The sequence below is a fragment of the Telopea speciosissima genome, chromosome 5 (assembly GCF_018873765.1).
Source record: "Telopea speciosissima isolate NSW1024214 ecotype Mountain lineage chromosome 5, Tspe_v1, whole genome shotgun sequence".
NCBI lineage: Eukaryota > Viridiplantae > Streptophyta > Magnoliopsida > Proteales > Proteaceae > Telopea > Telopea speciosissima.
In genome coordinates, this window is record NC_057920.1 from 66,948,324 (window position 1) to 66,970,827 (window position 22,504).

The 22,504-nt window shown below is 41.1% G+C and overlaps 1 protein-coding gene and 2 long non-coding RNA genes across 3 annotated transcripts; all 3 read left to right on the forward strand.

Moving 5' to 3' along the window:
• The first annotated feature begins 1,229 nt into the window (after nt 1–1,229).
• On the forward strand, nt 1,230–2,873 carry LOC122663338 (putative disease resistance protein At3g14460). The gene is made up of 4 exons (XM_043859016.1): nt 1,230–1,354; nt 1,473–1,847; nt 1,948–2,741; nt 2,803–2,873. Exons 1-4 carry the CDS (start codon nt 1,230–1,232, stop codon nt 2,871–2,873), a joined length of 1,365 nt encoding a protein of 454 aa, XP_043714951.1.
• A 221-nt stretch (nt 2,874–3,094) lies between these two features.
• On the forward strand, nt 3,095–3,857 carry LOC122662463. The gene is made up of 3 exons (XR_006333029.1): nt 3,095–3,323; nt 3,538–3,602; nt 3,787–3,857. It is a non-coding gene; the product is annotated as an uncharacterized LOC122662463 (long non-coding RNA).
• Nucleotides 3,858–3,925: 68 nt separating this feature from the next.
• LOC122662464 lies at nt 3,926–21,342 on the forward strand. Its single transcript, XR_006333030.1, has 3 exons — nt 3,926–3,961; nt 6,741–6,744; nt 21,333–21,342. It is a non-coding gene; the product is annotated as an uncharacterized LOC122662464 (long non-coding RNA).
• Nucleotides 21,343–22,504: the final 1,162 nt, after the last annotated feature.

The window sequence follows — 22,504 nt, forward strand, 5'->3', positions numbered from 1 at the left end:
ATGTCCTATGACACCCCGTTCAATTTTACATGATACTCAACCGTAGAAACACACTTCATGATCCAATGGACCCAAACATCCGAAAAACCCATCTTAACTAACAACTGTTCAAGGAAAGACCACTCCACTCTATCGTAAGCCTTGCTAAGGTCAATTTTAATAGCCATAAACCCCTCCATGCTCTTGGAAAGTCTCATTTGATGAAGGATCACATGTGCTACATATATATTATCAGAAATGGCTTGAGAAGGTACAAAAGTACTTTGATAAGGACTCACTAAGTTATCAAGGATGAGCTTAAGTCTATTAACAAAACACTTTGCAATTATTTTACAAAAGACCAAACATAGACTAATCGGACGGAAGTGACTCATCAATTTAGGGTGGCTATGCTTAGGAATAAGAACTATGACAGTTTTATTGAATTCCTTGAGCATATAACCATTGGAAAAAAAACCTTTGAACAACTGCTACAACAACAGGCCCCATAATAGACCAATGAGATTGGTAAAATCTACCAAGGAGCCCATCAAGGCCAGGGGCCTTAAAAGCACCAAATTGGAAAACCGCAGCTTTTATTTCACTGTCAAGAAAAAGTCCACACAACTGAGCATTTTGTGCTGCAGACACTCGGGATTGAACACAGTGAAGAACAACAAAGGCATTAATAGGCAAAGAGCTTGAAAATAGGTTATCATCAAAATAATCCAAGACATGAGAGTGAAGAGCTGCAAGCTCTGAAATCCAAACTCCAGCACTATCTTTTATCCTGGTGTCTATTAAATTGTCGTCTACGAATGATGGATGTGTGGAAGAAAGAGGTATTGCGATCCCCAGCCTTAAGCCATTGGATCCTAGACTTTTGAGCCCAATAAAGTTCCTCTTGATGCATAGGAGACTCGAGCTAAACTTCAAAAGGGCTAATCTTAAATTTTATGCTAATTTGACCACAACCTGAACATAAACAATTAATACTTGTTTGTATTTTATATTCCATGCTCACAGAATGGATGCTATAAATCTTTCAAGTTTGTTCTTCTAACCTTTTTTTAAATCTTATATTATGAATTCATGGGTACTGCATCTCGATGATCTCATTGGAAAATGCACAAATATTCAATCAATCCTCCTCGAATTTGGCAGGTCAATAATCACCAAGTTTTCTACTGGAACAATTGGATTCTCGTATATTTAGAAAGATGAGGTCTATACTAGAAAAGCCTGGAGAAATGGGGCTTCGGGATATCACCCTCATTTCTTCTCCACTCCTTCAGATTCTACAGAGGTTAGAGATGTCCCTGACCATGCTCAAAGATGCAGAGCTTCAGAAATTGGGAGATCCAGCAAAACAGAAGTGTCTTGAACTTGAACCTCTATTTGAAGGCCTAGGGCATATATTGGAGCACGATTGCTTCATGTGTTTTGGAACCAAAACCTTTGAGTGAACTTCCACTTGAATATCTGCATGAAAGAGATGAGGCACTTGATATCATAAACTCAATCTATGATAATTCAGTTGCACTAAGCAACATCTCATTGCAATTGGAAACCATTGGAAAGCTTGTTAGATCTGCATCTTCTGAACAAATGGTCCAAATGGGTGAAATTGAAAAGGCAGGGGAATCAGATAAGGACCCACTTCTTCCTGTTCATACTCATCATGAGATTGTACAGTCCAAGCCTGGAAAAGAACAAGTGTCAGCCATGGACACCAAGATCAATGAAGGATCAACTTCTGAAGTTGCTAACAGCTTTAACAATCTACCTCAACATCTAAAGAGACGTGTTATCTACACTTGCATTCTATTTCTTGAAGATTATGAATTTGAGGAGGATACATTGATCCAGTTATGGATTGCCGTGGGCTTCATACGGACGGGACAAGAGCAACTAGCGGAGAGGGGTCGTATTTACTTCGGAGAACTTTGCAAACTTTCTATTTTTCAGATTGTCACCTACTGTCATTGAAAATTATGAGCCAACATACAGAGTTCATAAGGATGTCTATGAGGTAATAAAACAATGTTGTCCAGATCATGAATATGCTATATTAATGGAGGAAGGTGAACCAAATAACATGTCTCCAGTGACTCTGCATTCTACGTTGCTGCTTGGTGACAAAATTTTCTACTTGGATATGAAAATATTTGAAAGGTTTTATGAAGCAGAGTTGTTGCGCACTCTTAAATTGCAGAATGAGTGTGGAAGCCCCATCAACCATGTTTCTCACAATTGCTTTGTGAAATTGAGATTCTTACGAGTGTTGGGTTTGAGTTCTACAGAAATCAAGGATTTGCCAACCTCTGTTTGCAACTTGAGACATTTACGGTACATTGATGTCTCCAACACCCGAATCAAAAAGTTACCAGAGTCAGTGAGTAAACTCTGTAATCTAGAAACATTGAAGCTTAGAGATTGCTCAGACCCTGTTGCATTACCCAAAGAAATGAGTACACTTATTAATCTTCAACATCTTGATCTGGATGGAACGCATCAATTGACTTCCATGCCTCCAAGAATGGGGAAATTAACTAATTTACAAAAACTGAGCAAATTCATTGTGGGAAGCGCAGAAGGATTTCGAATTGAAGAGCTGAAATGCATGAAGAAGCTTAGAGGATCAATTTGCATAGCAAAGATGGAGAATGTTACCGAAGATCAGGCTAATGAATTTAAATTAAATTATAAGGTTGCAATTCAAAAACAGGAGTTCCAATGGAGTTCTTCTTCACAGACTACAGGTGAGATGGGATTTAATCTTATTAGGCCTCATCCCTTAATCAAACAGTTAACGATAACAAGGTATGGTGCTGAGAGCTTTCCAAACTGGTTATCCTGGAACGGTTTCTACGGACTTCAAGTTATCCACCTAAGAAACTGCAATTGCACCCATCTTCCAGACCTTGGAAAACTCCCTTCTCTCAAGTCAGTGTACATACATGAAATGTATTCATTAAACAAGATAAGCCATGAGTTTTATGGTTATTTTGAGCAATTAGAGGTACTAGAAATGGATGGAATGCCTTGCTTGGAGGAATGGACTAAAATCAAGTCATGTGACATGCCTAAACTTTATCAACTTACTATCATGAACCTCAAATCTCTTCAACGTTTGAGAATTACACTTTGTCCTGTACTCCAATCCTTTCAAGGTGTAAGGCTAGCAGAAAGTCTTCAATCACTGACTATTACTGAATGTGCGAAACTCGAAGAACAGTGTCGGAAGGAAGAAGGCAATGAATGGTGTAAGATAAAACACATTCCTGAAATCTGGATTGAGTACCAACAGATATCTCGAACAGAAACTAGTGAACGGCCAACAGGTAAGTCTCAGATCCATTAGAAGCAAATCTGCGTTCAAAATGGAGTCATTCCTTCATCAATTTACATTTAATTATATGTCACAGCATTACTAAGGCATTTGGATTATCATTTTTGAGCAGTTTATAAATCCACCTAGTTTGCATCCTTTACTCATTCTCTTCCTCTCCCCTCCTCTTTAAATTTTATCTCATTCTTACCACCCTTGCTATGCAGACACAGTGAATGAGAAGTAAAAGGGATCCAAATTTAGCAAAGGGACCTCTTACAATTTTGATGAGGTAACTCTGGTTTGCATCCTTATCCTTATATTTTCCTCTTCTTTATTAAACATTTGGATTCTGTTTTTTTTTTTTAATCATCATTCTTCCATCACAGTAATTGCTTCTTTGATTCTAGTAAATATAACTATTTGATGCTTTTCATACTAATTCTATGTGATCTGTTTCAACCTTTTGCATTTAGTGATATTACTTCTACCTCGGGTGAGAGACATGGCACCATTGATCCAATGATGTACGAGGAAGCAGGATCATAAAACAAAAAATTAAAAAAAGATTATTTCTCAGTGGCCAAAGTTCAAGTACAAAGGAACGAAAATCGCTGGCTATTCTCAAGAATAGATGAATGTGCAATTTATGTTATCCCTTTGAAAGATTGGAGAGATATTGAACAATTTGCTGTGCCAGCACCATGTTCATTTAGAATTCTCTATGGAGAGGTAAACTGTCAATCATTCAGCCAGTTTTAAGTGAAAGAAAAGAAAGAAGGTATGTCAGCAAGCTGAATTGTTATAAAAGCAGTGTGAGGCCGACCGAAATGGCGCGTTTACAAGCACCAAGTAGAGCATACAGAGCTCGAGTTGGGTTTTGTGGTCACTTGTAGGAATTGTCATTTTTGGAAAATATTTGTGAGAATTGTTGTGTGTTTCCTTTTGAAAATATTTGGGTTTTGTGGTCACTTGTAGGAATTCTCTCATGTGTACATCGTTATGTATGTTTCTTTTTTGAGAATATTTGTGAGAATTGTACTGTGGGATTCCTTGTAGAGTGGGAGGGTTGTAAGGGGTGTGAGTTGTATTTTTTTTTTTTTTTTCTGTTAGAGTAAAGGAAGTTCCGTGTGATTGTCCCGTGGATGTAGGCCGTCATGCCGAACCACGTAATTTTTTCTGTCTTTTGCATCATGTTGTTATTTGTGCTTGTCTTAATCTCTTGCATTGGTTTCATACATGCCGCTGCATTGAGCTTGTAAACTTTTGGGAAAAAGAACTCTGTCCGGAAGTGTGGCCTATGCCAGAGCTCCCGTTAGTCTATCTCTATCCTACCCCTTCGAAAATACATCTCTATCTTTCGTCTGAGTCAAGAGAGAGATAGACACAAGGAGTGCTAGCGTAGGCCCCTCTCCCAGACAGAGAACCACTTCCGTAAACTTCTTATTATCTTATGTTTGATATGGTTTGTTGCGAATTCTATAAATATGTGGATGATCACATGGACTGAATTAGCTTTTCTAGATTAGAATTGTTTCTCTTTATTAATGAAAGATAGTAAATGTTCCTAGGGGAAAAAAGGGGTTTAGTTTTTATTGCTTAGAATTTCTTCCGTTTCACAAAAGATATTGAATGTTCCTATGGGGGAAAATGTTCCAGATATTCTTTTTTTGTCTTGATATACCAATTGGGTCTCTCCACCAAATAACTTAAGCTTTTGTGTTAGACACTGATACATCCAAGATTCACCAAACCAGTCAGCGGCTGCCACGTGTTACAAAGCGACTCATTCCAGAACCAAGGAGAACCAACCGAGGGTCCCACCCGGGAGCGGCCTCACCCAGGCGTGGTCTCACACGGAGGCACGGCCTCACCCAGGCACGGCATCCTACCCAGGCGCGGCATCCCACCCGAGCGCGGTCTCACACCCAGGCACGGCCTGCACTCAGGCGCGGCATCCCACCCGGGCGCGGTCTCACGCCCAGGCGCGGCTTCACCCAGGCACGGTCTCACACCCAGGCGCGGCCTCTCACCCAGGCGTGGTCTCACACCCAGGCACGGCTTCACCCAGGCGTGGTCTCACACCCAGGCCCGGCCTCGTGGATGCAGACGTGATGTACACGGACACCGAGGCCGCTCGTCTATGACCCAATCGTGTCACTGCAAACTTATGCCACCACCAGGACTCTGGGCCACCGCTTAGAAGTCACTTCACCCAGACGGATTCAAGCACCAATGACGTCATCACCACACGCGAGCATCTATCCGCCAAGGATCTTGATACCACTAGGACACTCTCTCCCACGGGGAGATGGCCAATCAGGATAGAGCCCTGCTACCCAGGGCCTCTATCCACTCAACGGCACACTCGCCATCAAACTGGGACTCTCCACACCGCCATACACTACTATAAAAGGCAAGGTACACAACCCCATCCGGGGACATCTGAATTCATATTGAATTCTACATTCATCTGTTTGCTCAGGAGATCTAACTTTGGCATCGGAGAACCCTAGGCCGGAACCATACCAGTTCTCTCTGTTGACCCCTTGGTCCACTTGCAAGTGATGGCACTCGCAGGACCGCTCGACGATTTCTTGACGCAATAGACACACAATTAATAGTAGAGAATCAAGGAAATAATCCCACATCAATTAAGTTTGGGACCTCGAATGACACTCCGTAAGAATTTGGAAAACCTAAAATTGGATGTGTTACGTTAACTGGGTGACCAAATTCCTCCTTTCTCATTCTTAAAGAAGTTTCTCTAAGTAGTTCTTCCACCCTTAAGTAGAAAAGCGTGTTTGACTTGACAAGCTGGGTTGTAGAAAAGCCTGTTACCGATTCTCCTCATACTAGTATAGCTTCAAGCGTTAATTCTAAGTTCAAATCCTCTGCCTTCTAAAATTGAAAGAATGTTGGCTAAGTGGATCAATGGAGCAACAGCTAGGTTGGGCCCTGGGCTTAGCCAAGACAAGCCAGGCCTGTATAGCCCAAAGATTCCATGACCCAGGCCAGTCTTTTCATCCATCGCAATGTCTAACATGGTTGGGCTAGTTGACAAAAGAGCGGCCCTGGTCAGACCAAATGTCAGTCTTTTAAGGCTTCTCAAACAATTATTATTCCTAATAAGTTTCCAAATGATTTTGTTATCGATTTACTTGATTATGACATGCTTAATTATTTAGAGAGGGTATTCATAAGGGTGTTAGTTAAATCCAATTTAAACAGTTTGATTCACTTCAATGCATGTTACAATTAACAAAAACAAAAACAAAATTGAATATTAATTGGTTTCAAGTTCTCTAATTGAAATTGATTACTAATCTCAGTTGCAATATCGGTTGAAATTTTTAGCTTGACATCTCCGCAACTTCGATGAAAGTGTTATACCGCGCGGTCATTGATTAACCGCTAAAAAAGGTTGAAGCACTGTCATAATCAGGAGCTTGTCATCTTACTAAACAACATCAATAAGCACATATGCTAACTCTTCTTCGATTTGAGAGACGCTGGCATCAGAGTCTTTCCAACAACATTTGGGGGATTGTTTGAGCTTCGTTACCTTGACCTTTCTCTCACACTCCCATTGAAATGTTAACCGAGTTATGGTTAGGCTGGGAATGGCTAATTAAGAACATTGAAGCTCTACGATTCTAGATCTTCTCTTTATAGGTCTTTTCATTACATGACTAGATGGAAAAACATACAGTGCTTGAACCTCGATTAACTTATTTATAAATTTATTTTTGAAAATAAGAGCTACACATTGAGCTGTATAAAGTAGAAGTTTTGCATGGGTTGGGCTAACCCTCACCTGACTTGAGTCCAAAATTACATTATAAAATATGGGGGAACGTACCTCACACCGCCAGTGTTGAACGAATGTCCCCTGCCATACTAATGGCAATGTAAGAAACGGTATTATCTACATGAAGTGCACATGGTCAAAAACCCCATTGTGAAAGAAAGCAAGAAAGCTGTTAGGTTGCGTAGCGTACGCTAGTGCATGATGCCTTGTGTTTATCTCTATCCTCCATATATATATATATAGACATATTTTTTTAGCCCGAATATTCTATGGGACCCGGCCGGGCCCCTAGGATTTTATTAAATCCTCCCTCCTATATATGAAATGACATATCTACCCCTTATTATGGGATGAGAGAAATAGACACAAAGACATGTTAACATGCATTATACAGCCGGACAGGGAACTCAGTCCCTCGTTTAATTTACAAAAGTAAACGACATCCATTACACATTCAAGAAATCATGAGAAACAAAACACACAAACGCACACACAACACACAAGGCCTTATACCCATCATGCAAGAGAGTTTCTTCTCATGGTGTTTTTATACAAAAGCAAAGAGAAAACCAATTAGAAGGCCAATGTTTTCTAGTAAAGTCTTAAAAGCCACACTTCTCAAACTTATTTATTTTTTACCCAAAGGTTTTAGGTCAAGTGAGGTTCTTGGCCTTAGAATAGCATAGAGCACATGTTCTGCCTATTCTTAAGACAATGGTCCACATTATCCAACGGCTATAACTGAAAAAAAATTCAAAAGTGACTTAAGAGATTGGGTCACTCTCTTCAACCAACACCGATCGGACCGATCAGACCAAAACAGACAGAATTGCTTACAAAGGTATCCAATTCAAGCAACTGACAAGCTCGGGGCAAAAAATCATCTAGCGCACAATCAAAAAATAAAAGGTTTTAGCCTTGACCTGGCAGTAGAGGATCCGCCCTACGCCAACCCCAACCCCAAGATAGGGCTGATTTGAGTTTAGGGTTGACTACCCCAGCTTCAGCTTGGCCTACCACGACCGAATCGTTATCATCTGCGGTTCCCTGACCGGTACGGTGCCCTAGTGCCTCTCACAGGAGGGAGGTGGGACCTACTTGGGGCACCTGACTTAAAACTCTCTACCCAGGTGGGGTCCCCCCTTGTCTTATGAGAGGCACTAGGGAACCGCACCGGTCAGGTAATCGTAGACAAAAAAAATTCACCGGTACCCGACTTATATAAATATGTATTTTATACATATTCATCTCTATATGCGTACCATAGCATACAATTCTGAAATTTTGAGTGAACACCTGGGTTCAGCCATTACCGCAAGGAACAGTATTTTAGAAGTCGGCCAGGCTAGGGCTTGGTTAGTACTCTAATTTTGTGAAGAAGATCAACAACTTTCTTATTCCTTGATTTGACTAATGTGTTTCATGATATTCACAAGGGATTTAAGGAAGATGGGTTGGGGTTGAGACGAATTAGGCCCAGCCCATCTAGAGATTTTAAGCCTTAGCTTTGCCTTGTTGTCAACCCAAGCCCAACCTGGCAAAATCTCATGGCCTTCTGAGTGGGCCTAGGTTGATGGTACCAAGTTGTGATGTGCTATTGGATATGAAATGGGCCTAAGCTTTAAACTTAAATTGAGGCTATGGGCTTATGGAAATTCCTGTTTGTAATATATCGAATACATACAAGGGATATTTAATTGTTAATGGGATAGGTGAGGTAGCTGAACCATTTGGAAAACAAATCTAGGTGGAAATACTGGCTTAGTTGGCAGCATAAATTTGTATCCATGTGTTTGCCACATCACCTTGTACTCATGATGATTTTGAGCTAAATTTCCACGTGTCAAAACTTTAAATAAAACTATTTTCATTCTTTAATTTTTTTTTTAAATTTAATACATCAGAAGTAGGCCAGATTGAAAGAAGTGCATAACATATGTGAGCCATTCTACTCATTCCAACACGGCTATGCTTTGGTATGTGGAGGTTTATGTATGAAGGTTCAGAGCATCCCAATTGGGGATTCCCAAACATATTCCAGTCCAGGAGTTGAAAAGCCTACGCCAGCCCAGTTAAAATAGGCGGGCCTCGATCACATTTGGATTGTCCTGGCCCATTTGGCAGCATAAATGGCTTCTGTGGCATTGTTCAGTGCATTCAACAAATCAAAATCTTCTTTTCTATCCAATTTCTTGTGATCAGGGATGTAAATAGATCGAATTCAAATCGAATATAACACTATTCATATCCGCATCTGATTAGTATTCAATTGGAATTGGATAGTTTTTGGAAACTGATCTTCGAATACAGCTTGGCTTGAACGGATATTTTTTGTTGAAAAACTGACTTATATGTTGAGATTCCACACAAAAGCAATAAAATCTCACATCGGATGTAAATATCTCGATGTAACATTTTTCTTTGTAGTTAGAATTTTTTTTCTTTCTTTGTACCGTTTTTCTTAGCATTTTTATGCTATCATGAAGTTTTCTATTACACTTTAATTACAATTGGGTTTTTATCATCTTGCCCTATTTCCAACCCAATCATCTTGTCGATCTTGGATACGGCACCTGATCAACGCTTGGACCGATGAAAATTTTTTTTTTTTGGTACGAAGAAATTTATTAGAACATGCAACAACTGAAGGTGTTGAGAGCAAACATAACTCTTGCAACCAAGGATTAGAAATAGGCCAAACCGTCGAGCATGTAATCGACAGGGCCATCCGGGCCAGGGAGTCAGTCATAGTGTTAATCTCCCTTGGAATACAACAGAAGTTACAAATAGTAAACAAAGATGACAAATGCAAAATACCATCAACTACCGGACGAATCAGCAATGGCGAAGCCTGTGTGCTATCAGTAAGGAATCTGATTAGGTTGGAATTATCAGATTCAATCACAATCCTCATATGACCAGATGCATGTAGATCCACCAAACTTTGACGTACCACCAATGCCTCTCCCACCAAAATATCATTGAAAGAGTTCGGTGATGATACAGCTTTAATAGGTGCACCTGCTGAATTTCGCCAAACATAACCTAGTCCACCAAATGAACCATTCAAAGGCAGACTAGCGTCACAATTACATTTAATAAAGCCTGGTTCCGGTAATAGCCATTGTAGATGTTGATCCAAATGTGCAGCAGAGACAACTTGAGTAGTAGAAAGAGACCCAATATATTCCTTACATGAGGATGACGCTGCAGCAATTACATTTTCTGGTTTCCAAGAGCGCCGACCAAAGATAGTATCATTTCGTGCAATCCATAGGTACTAACAAACAAAACTTATGAAGGTTATCTTTGAAGGAGCTTCCTTCTTCCCCAAATGTGCAAATTGCCTCCAAGTAGAAATCCAAGCAGCAATAGAAGAGATAGTAGTTGTAAAGAAATTACAGCCTATATTACTCCCAAACCAAATAGCCAGAGAGAAAGTGCAACCAAATAGAATGTGTTGTGGTGTCTCCAAACTTCCACAACGAACACAAGCAGCATCCACCTGAATATTTTGTTGTTGAAACGCATCACCAGTTGCAAGACCCGATGCACATGCCCTCCAAAGGAAACGATGAATCTTAGGTAAAGTCTAACACTTCTAGATTGCATTCCAAACTGATGTTGGAACAGTTTCCCATGAATGGGATCTCAAAGTAGTGGCTGCACTACATGCTTCCATAATGTCATGATTCGGCAACATATGATATGCACTTCGAACAGAGAAAATACCTGATTTATTTGCTGCCATTCAAGAACATCAGGTTGAGGGAATAATGGTAAATTGATCTTCAATATCTCACTAACATCACTATGGCTGAAAAGAGTGTGTAGTAGATCAATACGCCAACTTCTGGAAATTGGATCAATAAGATCAAAAACTTGCATGTTGCGGTCGTGGAGAGCAGATTTTAAAATCAATGTTGGTTGGAATCCAAGCATCTTCCCAAATTAGAATTCTTTCACCAGTGCCAATCCTCCAACACAGACCAGAACAAAGAACATCCTTCCCAACCATAATACTCCTCCATCCCCAGCTTGGCTGATTACCAATCTTTGCATTCAAAAAATTTGTATGTGGAAAATAGATGAATTTAAGGAAACGACTCAACAAACTAGAAGAGTCAGTCCAGAGGCGCCATGCAATCTTTGATAATAAAGCATTTTTATGCCTTCTTGGATCATGAAAACCCAAACCTCCACATTCTTTTGATAAACAAAGTCTTTCCCAAGAAATCCACTGAAGTTTAGGCTTACCATTAGTATCTCCCCAGAAAAAATTTGATGCACACCTTTTCACATGATCATGATGGGACACAGACAGTTTAAAATGTAAACAAGCATAATTAGATATAGAGGATACCACAAACTTAATTAGTATCTCCTTGCCTACATGGGATAATAACTTTGATTTCCATCCTTGCACCTTATTATCCATCCTTTGTGACAACTCCTTGAATAAAGAGGATTTAGAAACCCCAAATTCCGTAGGTAAGCTCAAGTATTTTTTAGGACCAGAACCATATGGAACTTTGAGGACCCTGGAGAATCACCTTTTAATCCTTGTATGTGCATTAGGAGAGAAGGTCAAGTAAGGTTTCTTCATATTAATTTCCTTCCCCGAAGCTTTGCAATATAGATCAAGATAGTCTCTTAAAGAACATAACTCCTCAAGTTTACATTCTGCAAATAAAAGACTATCATCTGCAAGGAGTAAATGAGTAATTACAGGAGCTCGATTCTGTATTCTGATTCCCCTTATGACACCATTATTTTTTGCCTTGATAATTAAACAACTTAGAGCATGAGAGCACAAAATAAATAATGCCGGAGAGAGTGGATCACCTTGCCTAATACCATGTGTAGGAACAACCTTGCCTCTTGATGCTCCATTGATAAGGATTTGGTAAGATACAGAGGAAATTAATACTACTCATAATCAATCTCACCCAATGTGGCAGAAAACCCAATTTTAGAAGCATATGCTCAATAAAATGCCACTCTAGCCGATCATATGCCTTCTTCATATCAAGCTTTAAAGCAATAAACTTCTTTTTTCCCTTTTTTCTTTTATGAATAGAATGAAAAAGCTCATGAGTAATATAAACATTGTCTGAAATTACTCTATTGGGAATAAATGTAGATTGAAAAGGTGACTCAATATCATCTAAAATAACCTTCAAACGTGTAGTAATTATTTTTGTCACCACTTTCACAACAACAATACATAGAGCAATAGGCCGAAACTGTTCTAGTCCTTCAGGTTGTGAAATTTTGGGAATTAAACACGCCAAAGTTTCATTAAGACAAAAAGACATAACACTAGTCTCAAAGCAAGTGGTAACAAAACCATAAAGATCATCCCTTATAATATCCCAATAGTGTTGAAAGAAATCCGGTCGAAAGTCATCAATACTTGGGGATTTCAAAGGACTCATAGAAAATAATGCTAAACGCATCTCTTCATGGTATAGAACTCAATAATGTATTCATATATGGTGTAATAACAGGAGTAATCGAATCAAGAAAAGTAGCCATAGAGGGATAATCAATTCCCTCATAATGAAAAGCAGTGTCAAAATGAGTAATAACTTCATGATAAATATCCTCCTTGATACTGGGCCTACTGGGTATTTCAAATCTTCTAGAGGGCTGAGGCAGGGTGACCCTCTCTCACCTCTCTTGTTTGTTCTGGCGAAAGAGGTTCTCATCAGAGGAATTTCAAACCTTTTTGCGACAGGCAGGGCAGGTTTTTTCCACCTTTCCCAAGGGAGTCCAAGCATTACTCATAGTTTATTTGCTGATGACATTCTAATTTTTTCTAAAGGCAACAGGTCGTCTATCAGGCAGATCATGAATTGTATTTCAAAATATGAAGACTGCTCGGGCCAGCTTGTGAACCGCAACAAGAGTTGCTTTATTGTTGGTCGTAGGGCTACCCCTAGACTATGCAAAAGGTTGGAGGAGGCTACTGGGTTTGATCGAAAGCAGATGCCTATTACCTATTTGGGGGCACCTCTCTATACAGGTAGGGTTAGAGTGGCATATTTTGAAGGTTTCCTAGCCAAGGTACGAAAGAAAATTGATGGGTGGAAGGGCAAATTGCTTACCGTTGGGGGGCAAGTGACTCTACTAAAATTTTTTCTTTCTTCACTCCCTGTTCACATTCTTGCCTGTTTGGATATCCCTAGAGCCATCATGCATAAGTTCAACAGGTTGTGTGCCAATTTCTTGTGGGGGATCAGAATTTGGAAACAAAAGGCATTGGGTCAGCTGGGATAAAGTGTGTAGACCGGTGCAGGAGTGGGGGCTTGGAATAAGGCCGTTGAGTGAGATAAATATGGCCATGAGGCTTAAAGGCCTATGGAGAGCATTGACAGAGACATCCCTGTGGAGCAAATTTTTTAGGGCGAAATTTATGAAGGGGAAACACATTACTCTTGTTCACAAGCCGCCTATGGGTACGAAAACATCGAAGGTGGCTCTGACGCTAAAGGATTTCTTGTTGGAAAATTCTGTTTGGCTGGTTGGGAAAGGTGATGTTTTTTTCTGGCTAGCTAACTGGAATGGGGAGGGCCCTTTGATAGATTTTGTGGATGGAACGATTCACATTGACACTGGGTTACGTGTTTGGGAGGCTATGCAGGAGATGGGAAGAAGGGAAGGGGAGGTCATTGACAAAATCGATAACACAGGGGTTTGAGAGAGAATTTTAAACAGCTACATCAGACTTTCCTCCAGGGAAGATCGATTGGTGTGGTCCCCGGCTTTTGATGGGCGGTTCACTCTAAAATCAGCTTGGCACTTTGTTCGAAGGAGAAGCATGAATTTGCAATTTGCTAGATGAATTTGGAATGGAACAGTCCCCACCAAGATCAGGTTTTTTTCTTGGCAGGTACTTTGTGGCAGTATCGCCACGGATGATGCACTGATGCGGATAGGAATTCCCTTGGCGTCAAAATGTGTTTGTTGCCAGCATCGCAATCAAGAAACGGCAACTCATGTGCTTGTGTCAGGGACGGTGGCAGCTAAGGTGTGGTTATATTTTGCAAATTTGATGGACATTCAGATTATACGTGCTCAAGATGTTAGGACGAGAGTGTGCTTGTGGCAGTCTTGTGGCAACTTTCGCAATGCCTTTGGGTTTGTGATAGGTGTGATATTCTCTTTTATTATTTGGGAATTGTGAAAGGAAAGAAATAATAGAAGACACGAGAATGGAGGGCGGTCTGCAAATATGATTATTGCTAGGGTCATGAAATGGCTACAGGAGGTGCCCTTGCCTCCGTTTCTATCAGCATCCATGAGTTGGAGGGAGGAATTGGCGATTCAAGTGTTGAAGATATATCCCCCGCCCAAAAGGCCTAGAATGTCATGCCCTATGTATAGGTGTCCCCCTTTCAATGGCGTCAAGTTGAATGTGGATGGCGCCAGTAAGGGAAACCCTGGTTTGAGTGGAAGGGGTGGAATTATTCGAAACTCAGATGGTAATCTGATCATGGTTTTTTTGAATTATTATGTTAATTGCACCAACACTAAAGCCGAGTTGAGGGCGTTATTGGATGGATTGCATCATTGTAAAAGACTAGGTTTGGTGGGATGTCTTGTAAATTCAGATTCGAAAACAATTGTGCAGTTCATTTCTACGAAAAAATGTGAAAATTGGAAATGCTGGTATTGGTTTGAGGAGGTGGTCCACCTAGTAGTGGCTTTAGAGGCTAATGTAATTTTTGCCTACAGGGAGAGTAATCGGGCGGCAGACTGCTTGGCGAATTGGGCGTGTGGCAACCATGTTAACCGTATTTTCCTGGCGCAAAGTGAGCTGCCACCTGGGCTTGCAAGCATTGTGAGAGAAGACAAGGCGGGTCTTCCAGTTTTTCGTTTTTAGAGGTCTTGGAATCTTGTGTCATTTGTAAGGGTTAGGGAATTTATATGTGCTTTTGTGCGAACTCATAGAGTTTTTAGGATTAGGGGTAAGGCGGGCTATGTCCCCCCCTTTGTAATTCTATTTTTTTCTGGATTTTCTAATAAAATTCTAGGGGCCAGCTAGGGTCCCAGGTAATATTCGGGTTAAAATATATATATCAAATTCATTTTGAGACCATTCACCACTAGATAGCTTAAGTTGAAGAATCCGATTAAAACTCCTTTGCAATGAGGAAGCATGAAAAAAATGCGTATTTTTGTCCCCTTCAGTAAGCCATGGGATATGCGATTTTGCTTCCAAAGTTCTTCATCACTAGCAAGTTCATCATCCAGATCTCTTTTTAAGGAGAGAATCTGTCTGTTAGTGTCATTAGTCAAACGGGCTGGTGGTAACTGACCAATAGAAAGGATAAGAGACCTGATCTTGGATTGAACATTGCCAAATACCTCCTTATTCCACCGTATATAATCATCTCTGCACACCTGTAGTTTATGTTGCAAGATAGATGAGGAATCACCAATATAAGAAGTAGCCCAAGCTAAAGAAGCAATTGGTTTACAACCAGAATGTTTAAACCAGATGGATTCAAATCTGAAAGGTCAAACACCATGAAAACGACAAAAGAGTCAAAACAACACCTATATGGATTATGCATATGGCTGGGAACAACGCATGAAAATACTAAAAAAATGAACTGTAGAAAAAAAAAACCACTTAAAAGAAATGAAATAGGGATTCTCTTATGCATGGAAAGACACTAGACATTGAACCTTTAAAGTAAAAGAAAAGATAAAAGAGAAACGCATGAAAAATGAGGAGAGTGGGTCTATGAAGTTGAAGAAAAAAAAACTCGTCAAAAGAAAACATTTGGATCAACTTTTTTCTCTCTTTTATTTCTCCTTGGTTATTTTATGACTCCTATCGTGTTTCTTTTTTCTAGGTTTTTAATAATATATGTAGAAATGATGATTCATAGCTTTCATTAATCAGAAGAGAGTATATATACAATGTTAGATACCAAACCCTAAAATACAATAACCAATAAAGTAATGACAACTGGACACATATAACACATGGATGACTAACAGCCCCCCTCAAGCTGAAGGGGGAGAACCCACTGTAAGCTTGGCCTTTAGAAGCTGAAGGTGTTGCCGCGAAAGACCCTTGGTAAGTATATCGCCACCTGATCAAGAGTCTATATAAATCGCACCACCAGTTGCTTTGAAGCCACCATATCCCTAACAAAATGAAAGTCAATTTCAATATGTTTCATTCGTGTGTGGCAAATAGGATTAACCAAAAGGTAGGTAGCCCCCACATTATCACACCAAATGATAGGTTATCAAACCAGAAAAATGCCCATTTCCTGTGGGAGTGAAAGCAACCACAATAGTTCGATAGAAACAGAGGCCAGAACCCGATATTCAGCCTTAGTGGAAGACCTACAGACAGTCCTCTACTTCTTAGAAGACCAAGACAGAAGATGAGAGCCAAGAAAGACTGTGTAACCAGTGGTTGATTTTCTGCCATCCGAGCATCCAGCCCAATCGACATCACAATAAGCTGTCAAAACAAGAGGCGAGGAGGAACTAAAGAATAATCCTTCAATACAAGTAAATTTGATATAACGCAAAATGTACTTAACTGCACTCCAATGAATGTCGGGGGGCAATGCCTGAACTGAGCCACCTTATTGACTACAAAGCCAATATTAGGCCTAGTCATCGTCAAATACTGCAAGGCACCAACAACCAATACTCTGAACCATTAGGTAATGGACACCCTGACTGTAAAGTTAGAGATGCACCAGTTGCAATAGGTGTTATCACAGGCTTTGCATCAGCCATGTCTGTACTTTTTAGCAAGTCAGTAATATATTTCCTCTGAGTTAAGTAAATACCAGAGTGAGAACGAGACACCTCGAGACCAAGAAAGTAATGAAGATCCCCAAGGTCTTTGAGGGCAAAAGTAGAGGATAACACAATAATAAGACTACGAATTGCAACAACATTGTTTCCTATAATGAGAAAATCATCCACATATATCAGAAAGTAAAGAACAGTATCATTTTGGTGATAAACAAAAAATGGCGTATCAATACGAGGGCCAACAAAGCCATGTGAAGTCAGAAAAGAACTCAATCTAGTATTCCAGGCTCGTGGTGCCTGTTTTAGGCCATATAAAGACCGACGAAGTAAGTAAACATAGTCAAGATGTGCGGAATCAACAAACCCAGGTGACTGTGACATATAGATAGTGTCAGTCAGCTCACCATTCAAAAAGGCATTATTCACATCAAACTGTTTGATAGGCCAACCATTTGTAACAGCTAGAGAGAGCACAAGCCAAATAGTAGTTGGTTTAATGATAGGACTAAATGTCTTAGTATAATCGCTTCCAAAACTTTGGTGAAACCCCTTAGCTACAAGGCGAGTTTTGTATCGCTCCATTGCACCATCAGCAATCCTCTTAATATGAAAAACCCATTTGCAACCAATGATATTATGAGAAGGGGCTGGAGGAACCAAGGACTAGGTACCATGGAGAATCAAAGCATCAAGCTCATCAACCATGGCAACCCTCCACTCGGGAACTTTTAGGGCCTGAGTTAACATGTTGGTTCAATAGATACAAGCAAAGGATGCTTCGTGGTTGTAAGATTAAGCCTAGATGAAGACTTGAGAGAACCAATACGAGATCCGATAATCATAGGATGAACTAAACCAGGCCTTAGTGGCCTAGAAGTGTTGACTGGAGCCCCTTGAACAACCGAACCAGTATGTATAACCATAGAGGGAACCACTGAAGTAGAACCAACCACAACAAACCTAGATCGAGGAGAACCAGGCATAGGTGAACTAGCCATAGGTGAACCAACCACTGGAGAACTAGTCAAAGGAGAACCAGGCACTAGAGAACCATCCACTGAAGAACCATTCATAAGTTAACCAGCCACTGGAGAATCAATTATTAGAGGACCAACCACTGTGGGAGCAAGCATTGAGCATTGTAGAGCCTACTACTAATGGAGGTGTAGTCATAGAGAAAGGAAAGACAATAGGTGGAGGAGAAGAGGACCAAGAGGTAATAGAATTAGCTAAACATGGCAAGTTTGGGATCCAAGGTGCCAAAAATAGGTTGGGATGCAAAATGAATCGATATCGGAGCTATACATGGCAAGTTTGGGCTTCTAGAATTCGCATAGAATCGACAGTGAAATGGGATTGATAAGACATCAAGGTGGGGTACAGTCGACATCGAGTGGCTATCGATGAACAGGACTTGACATCGAGGGATGGTGTTTGGGTGTTAAAGGTTATTTTCTGAATGTCGAGTGGAGATAGATAGTGGGAAAGCACTGTTAGATAGTCAGGTGGAATCTATCGATGTCAATGGAAGGGTGGTTCAATGTCGACTCAGGGTCTTTGAGTGTCAACCAAGGGTTCACTGTCGACAGGGATGGAATGGGCCATTTGGGCCAGGTTCTGTGTTGGGCCAAGCTTGTTCTAAGGGGTGTGGGTCAGGGCTAACCTTTCCAGGAGATCTTGGAGGGCTTGAAGGCTCTGGTTTGGGCTCCAATAAGGGAAATGCACGATCGATAGCTAGATTCGAACAGTCCACACTGATGCTACATCCACAGATACACCGACTCTAGGCCTTGGAGGGTACTCATCATCGTTACGAGAAACCTCTGGGAGAAAAGATAAAATGAGGTGTCTTTTTTTTTTTTTTTGGTAAACATAAAATGAGGCATCTACAATTGCAAAAATAGTGCTTGACACCATGGAATACGAAGTAGCCATGACGGAAACCATAGAGAGAACCCTAAAAATGAAACCCAAGAAACGAAAGGCTCGATAGAGCAAACCCTAAACTGATACTGTGTAGAAATGACGATTCATATCTTTCATTAATCAAAAGAGACCAAACCCTAAATACAATCACCAATAAAGTAATGACAGCTAGACACATATAACACATGATGCCTAACAATATAATTATTGTATTTTGGCACAAGGATGCATCACTTGGGTTGTTGTAGGGTTTCTGTCAGCGTATCATCTTTTGGAGCCAGAGGTGACGTTGATAGTTTCTGAATTGCAGCAAGCATCCAGATTGGATTTAAGGATTAAGGAGATTTGGGTGTCCAACAAGGAGGTCCTCCAACATCTACCTCACCCTAACCAGAACTCTTGGCCGTGGGATACTTTGCCTTTGTCATTGGAACTTAACTCTTGTGTGCAGGCTAATACAAATTTTTTGCTAACTCTTAACAACAATTTAAATTTTTGGATGACAAAAATTGGGCAATCCAAAGTCATCAAACCGTTAGTATTAATATGAAATGTAAACATGCTTTTTATTGGATAAAAATCCCCTCCAATTCTTTACTGTGGCAATTCCTGGCAATACCATCTTCCTTGTGCAACATGTGGCATAAAAAGATCCTGTGGTGGAGATTAGTTTGCACCATTTCATGAACCATAACCCCATTTGGAATATGGATCATCTCGAGTGGATTTTAAACCCCAAAACGTGGTTTCCTGGAAAAAAAAAAAGCAGAAAGGGGGAGTGCTTCAGGTGGGGAAGAGAGTGATTTACAGGAAATGCTTCAGGGGACTCACGGAGATCAACGGCTCAGAATTCTGGGTTTTCTCCTCTGGGTTCTCTTCTTTGATCATCATCTTTGAGCCTGCCTCTGCAAATTCATGAGAAAGAGAGAGAGAAAAAGATTGGAGTACTTGATTGATTGAGTTTGTCAAGTAGATTAAGGATTTAGGTATTCTAGAAGGCGGATCTAATGGAGGTAAAGCAGCAAAGAACCGCCATATCGGAAGAACAGAGACCCATCGGATTAAAAAAAGAAATGCTAAAAGGCAGCCTTAGAATCAGGCGAGGCTAACGTTGGCATATCCAAAACTTAATTTGGATCTGAAATACCCAACTGCTACAGAAACATGGAAAGTAACCATGAAAGTATGGATTAGAACAGAGAGGTCGAGCTCTTCTCTCCAACTTAATCTTCTCAGTTTTCAGGCTTCCAAACCCATTCTTTCGTCATTGTTCCGTTAAGAACCCAACAGGAATTTATAAGCGGCAATGCATTCCCTTGTAAATCCCTCTCTTCCCCACCTGAAGCACTCCCCTGTAATGGAAACCTCCTGCAACCCAAAACCCATCTCCGCGAGCCCCACCTGAAGCACTCCCCCTTTGTGCGTTTTTTTTTTATTGTCCGGAAACCACTTTTTTGGGTTTCAACTCCGGTTGAGATGATCCATATTCCAAATGGGGTGGTGGTTCATGAAATGGTGCAAATTAATCTCCACCACAGGATCTTCTTATGCCACATGTCGTTAGGGTTGTCAATAAGACCCGGCTGGCCCGAACCCACCTGAGCCCGGCCCGGACCCGACCCTGATTTTTCAATCCTGAGAGCGGGTTTGGATTTAGTTATAGTCTGTCCTAGCAGGGTCGGGTCGGATCCGGGGTCGGGTCGGATCCGGATTTAGACCCTGGGCTTAACCTGGCCCAGCCCAACCCAACCCTGTATTAATTATAAGTATATATATATATAACCTAATGAAAAAAATTAAAAAGCAAAAGACAAAAAAAGCCCTAAGGGCACATACGACTAAACCCTAAATCCCTTTCACCCATTTCAGTTTTCAACTTTTCATCCTAATCTCTATGAGGGAGTAAGCGCGCCGTTCGTTTTTTTTTTTTTTTTTGGTTAAAAGGGTGCTTATATTAATAAGATAGAAAGTTACATATTACATTCTAGAGAACACCTTCCCCATGGCATCATTCTGAATCATCTCAGAGAGAGCCAAAGGCAGGCCATCCAAAGTAAAATGGAAAACCTGGGCCGTATAAGTGAATCCAGCCAGATAATCCGCACAGCTATTAATCTCCCTTACATGGTGAATGAAGGTGCAGCTGCGGAAAGTGTCCCGCAGGTCACGGATCGCCTCAACTAACCACAAAACTCGCCAAGGCACCCTGTAAGTACCAACAATCATTTGAATTGCGACTTGCGAATCAGATCTAATTTGCACTTGAGCCAAATTAAGGGACCTTGCCCGTAGTAACCCACGTCGAATCGCCTCAAGCTCCAAACAAATAACACTCGTCTCTTGTAACCCTCCTGCTAGAGCAAAAACCGGCTGCCCCAGATGATTCCTCCCAATGGATCCAAAACCACCAGATGCATCCTTAACAGAGCCATCACAATTGATGGCAACCCACCCCACAGGTGGAGCTGGCCAGGTGTGTTGCGTAGCCAGTGGCAAAGTAAACACCACCGGAATGCCCCATCTGGCAAAAAAGTCCCTGTGTCGGCTAGTGTCCTCCATCTTCAAAACCAGACTTGAAAATCTGCCTCTAACATCGCTTATAATGCGATTCAAAACTGCTGTAGTCGAGCTCGGTCGTCGTTGATGCGTCCTATCGCAAAAAAGTCCCTGAGGAATTGAAGCTAAACTTCTGAACCGAGTCAAGCAGCGATCTTCCATCGAAGTGGGTAACCAGCCATTGAACTTCATCATTCCAAGAACCCACCGGTTGTCTATTAAAACCATTCAGAATGAGAACATCCTTCCACACAGCAAAAGAGAAAGGACATTCACATAAAAGATGATCAATTGTTTCCACTGCAACCCCACATAGAAAACAAGAGAGGTCTGTGCCTATCCCCCAACCAGCAAGTAACAATCGAACCGGAAGCCTGCCCCACAATGCAACCCAACAGACAAACGAGAATCTGGGTTGAGAATGCGAATACCAAATCAGATCGCACCATTCCTTGCGCTCACTGCCACGATGCACCATGTTCCATGCACTCTTCAGACTAAACATCCCACTAGAGGTTGGAGTCCATACCACCAGGTCACCACGGAGCTTTTTGTGTACCTTCGTCAATTGAATCTCCTCCCATCTATCATTGAGAGCAACATCCTGCATTTGATTAACCCACTTCTGATCATCTGCCAATATATGACTAATACGATCAAATGCACCACGACCAAGAGCATCAGCAATTAATATCCCAGGTTGAGCAATCGGCCCATTGGCCAACCAAGGATCGAACCACAATAGAGTTCCCTCTCCATAATGTATGAGTGTGCGAGTGCAACACGCAGTCAGATGTCTGGTCTTCAGGATTTCACGAAAAGAGACCGAACATTGGCTAGGCAGAGTCAATGACCAAACTGAATGCCTTTTCAGCCATTGATGAAGAACAAATAACGACCAACAACTCTCTTGTTTAGAAGAGAGTGACCAGACGTGGCGCATCAAAGCTGCAGTATTCCAGTCACGGAGCCGTCGCAAGCCAAGACCCCCCTCCTCTTTTGGCCGACAAATAGCCTTCCAAGCCACCTTGTGTCTACCTGAATCAGTATTCCCACACCATAGAAACCTGGCCATCATATGTTCCAACACCCTGATAGTGTACTGT

Bases quoted from the DNA above. Each gene is read 5' to 3' on its own strand.
- LOC122663338 (XM_043859016.1), top strand. From the start codon at position 1,230: ATGGGGCTTCGGGATATCACCCTCATTTCTTCTCCACTCCTTCAGATT. The intron at 1,355-1,472 runs GTGTCTTGAACT...TCTGCATGAAAG, and splicing joins GGAGATCCAGCAAAACAGAA to AGATGAGGCACTTGATATCA. The intron at 2,742-2,802 runs GTGAGATGGGAT...AACGATAACAAG, and splicing joins TTCTTCTTCACAGACTACAG to GTATGGTGCTGAGAGCTTTC.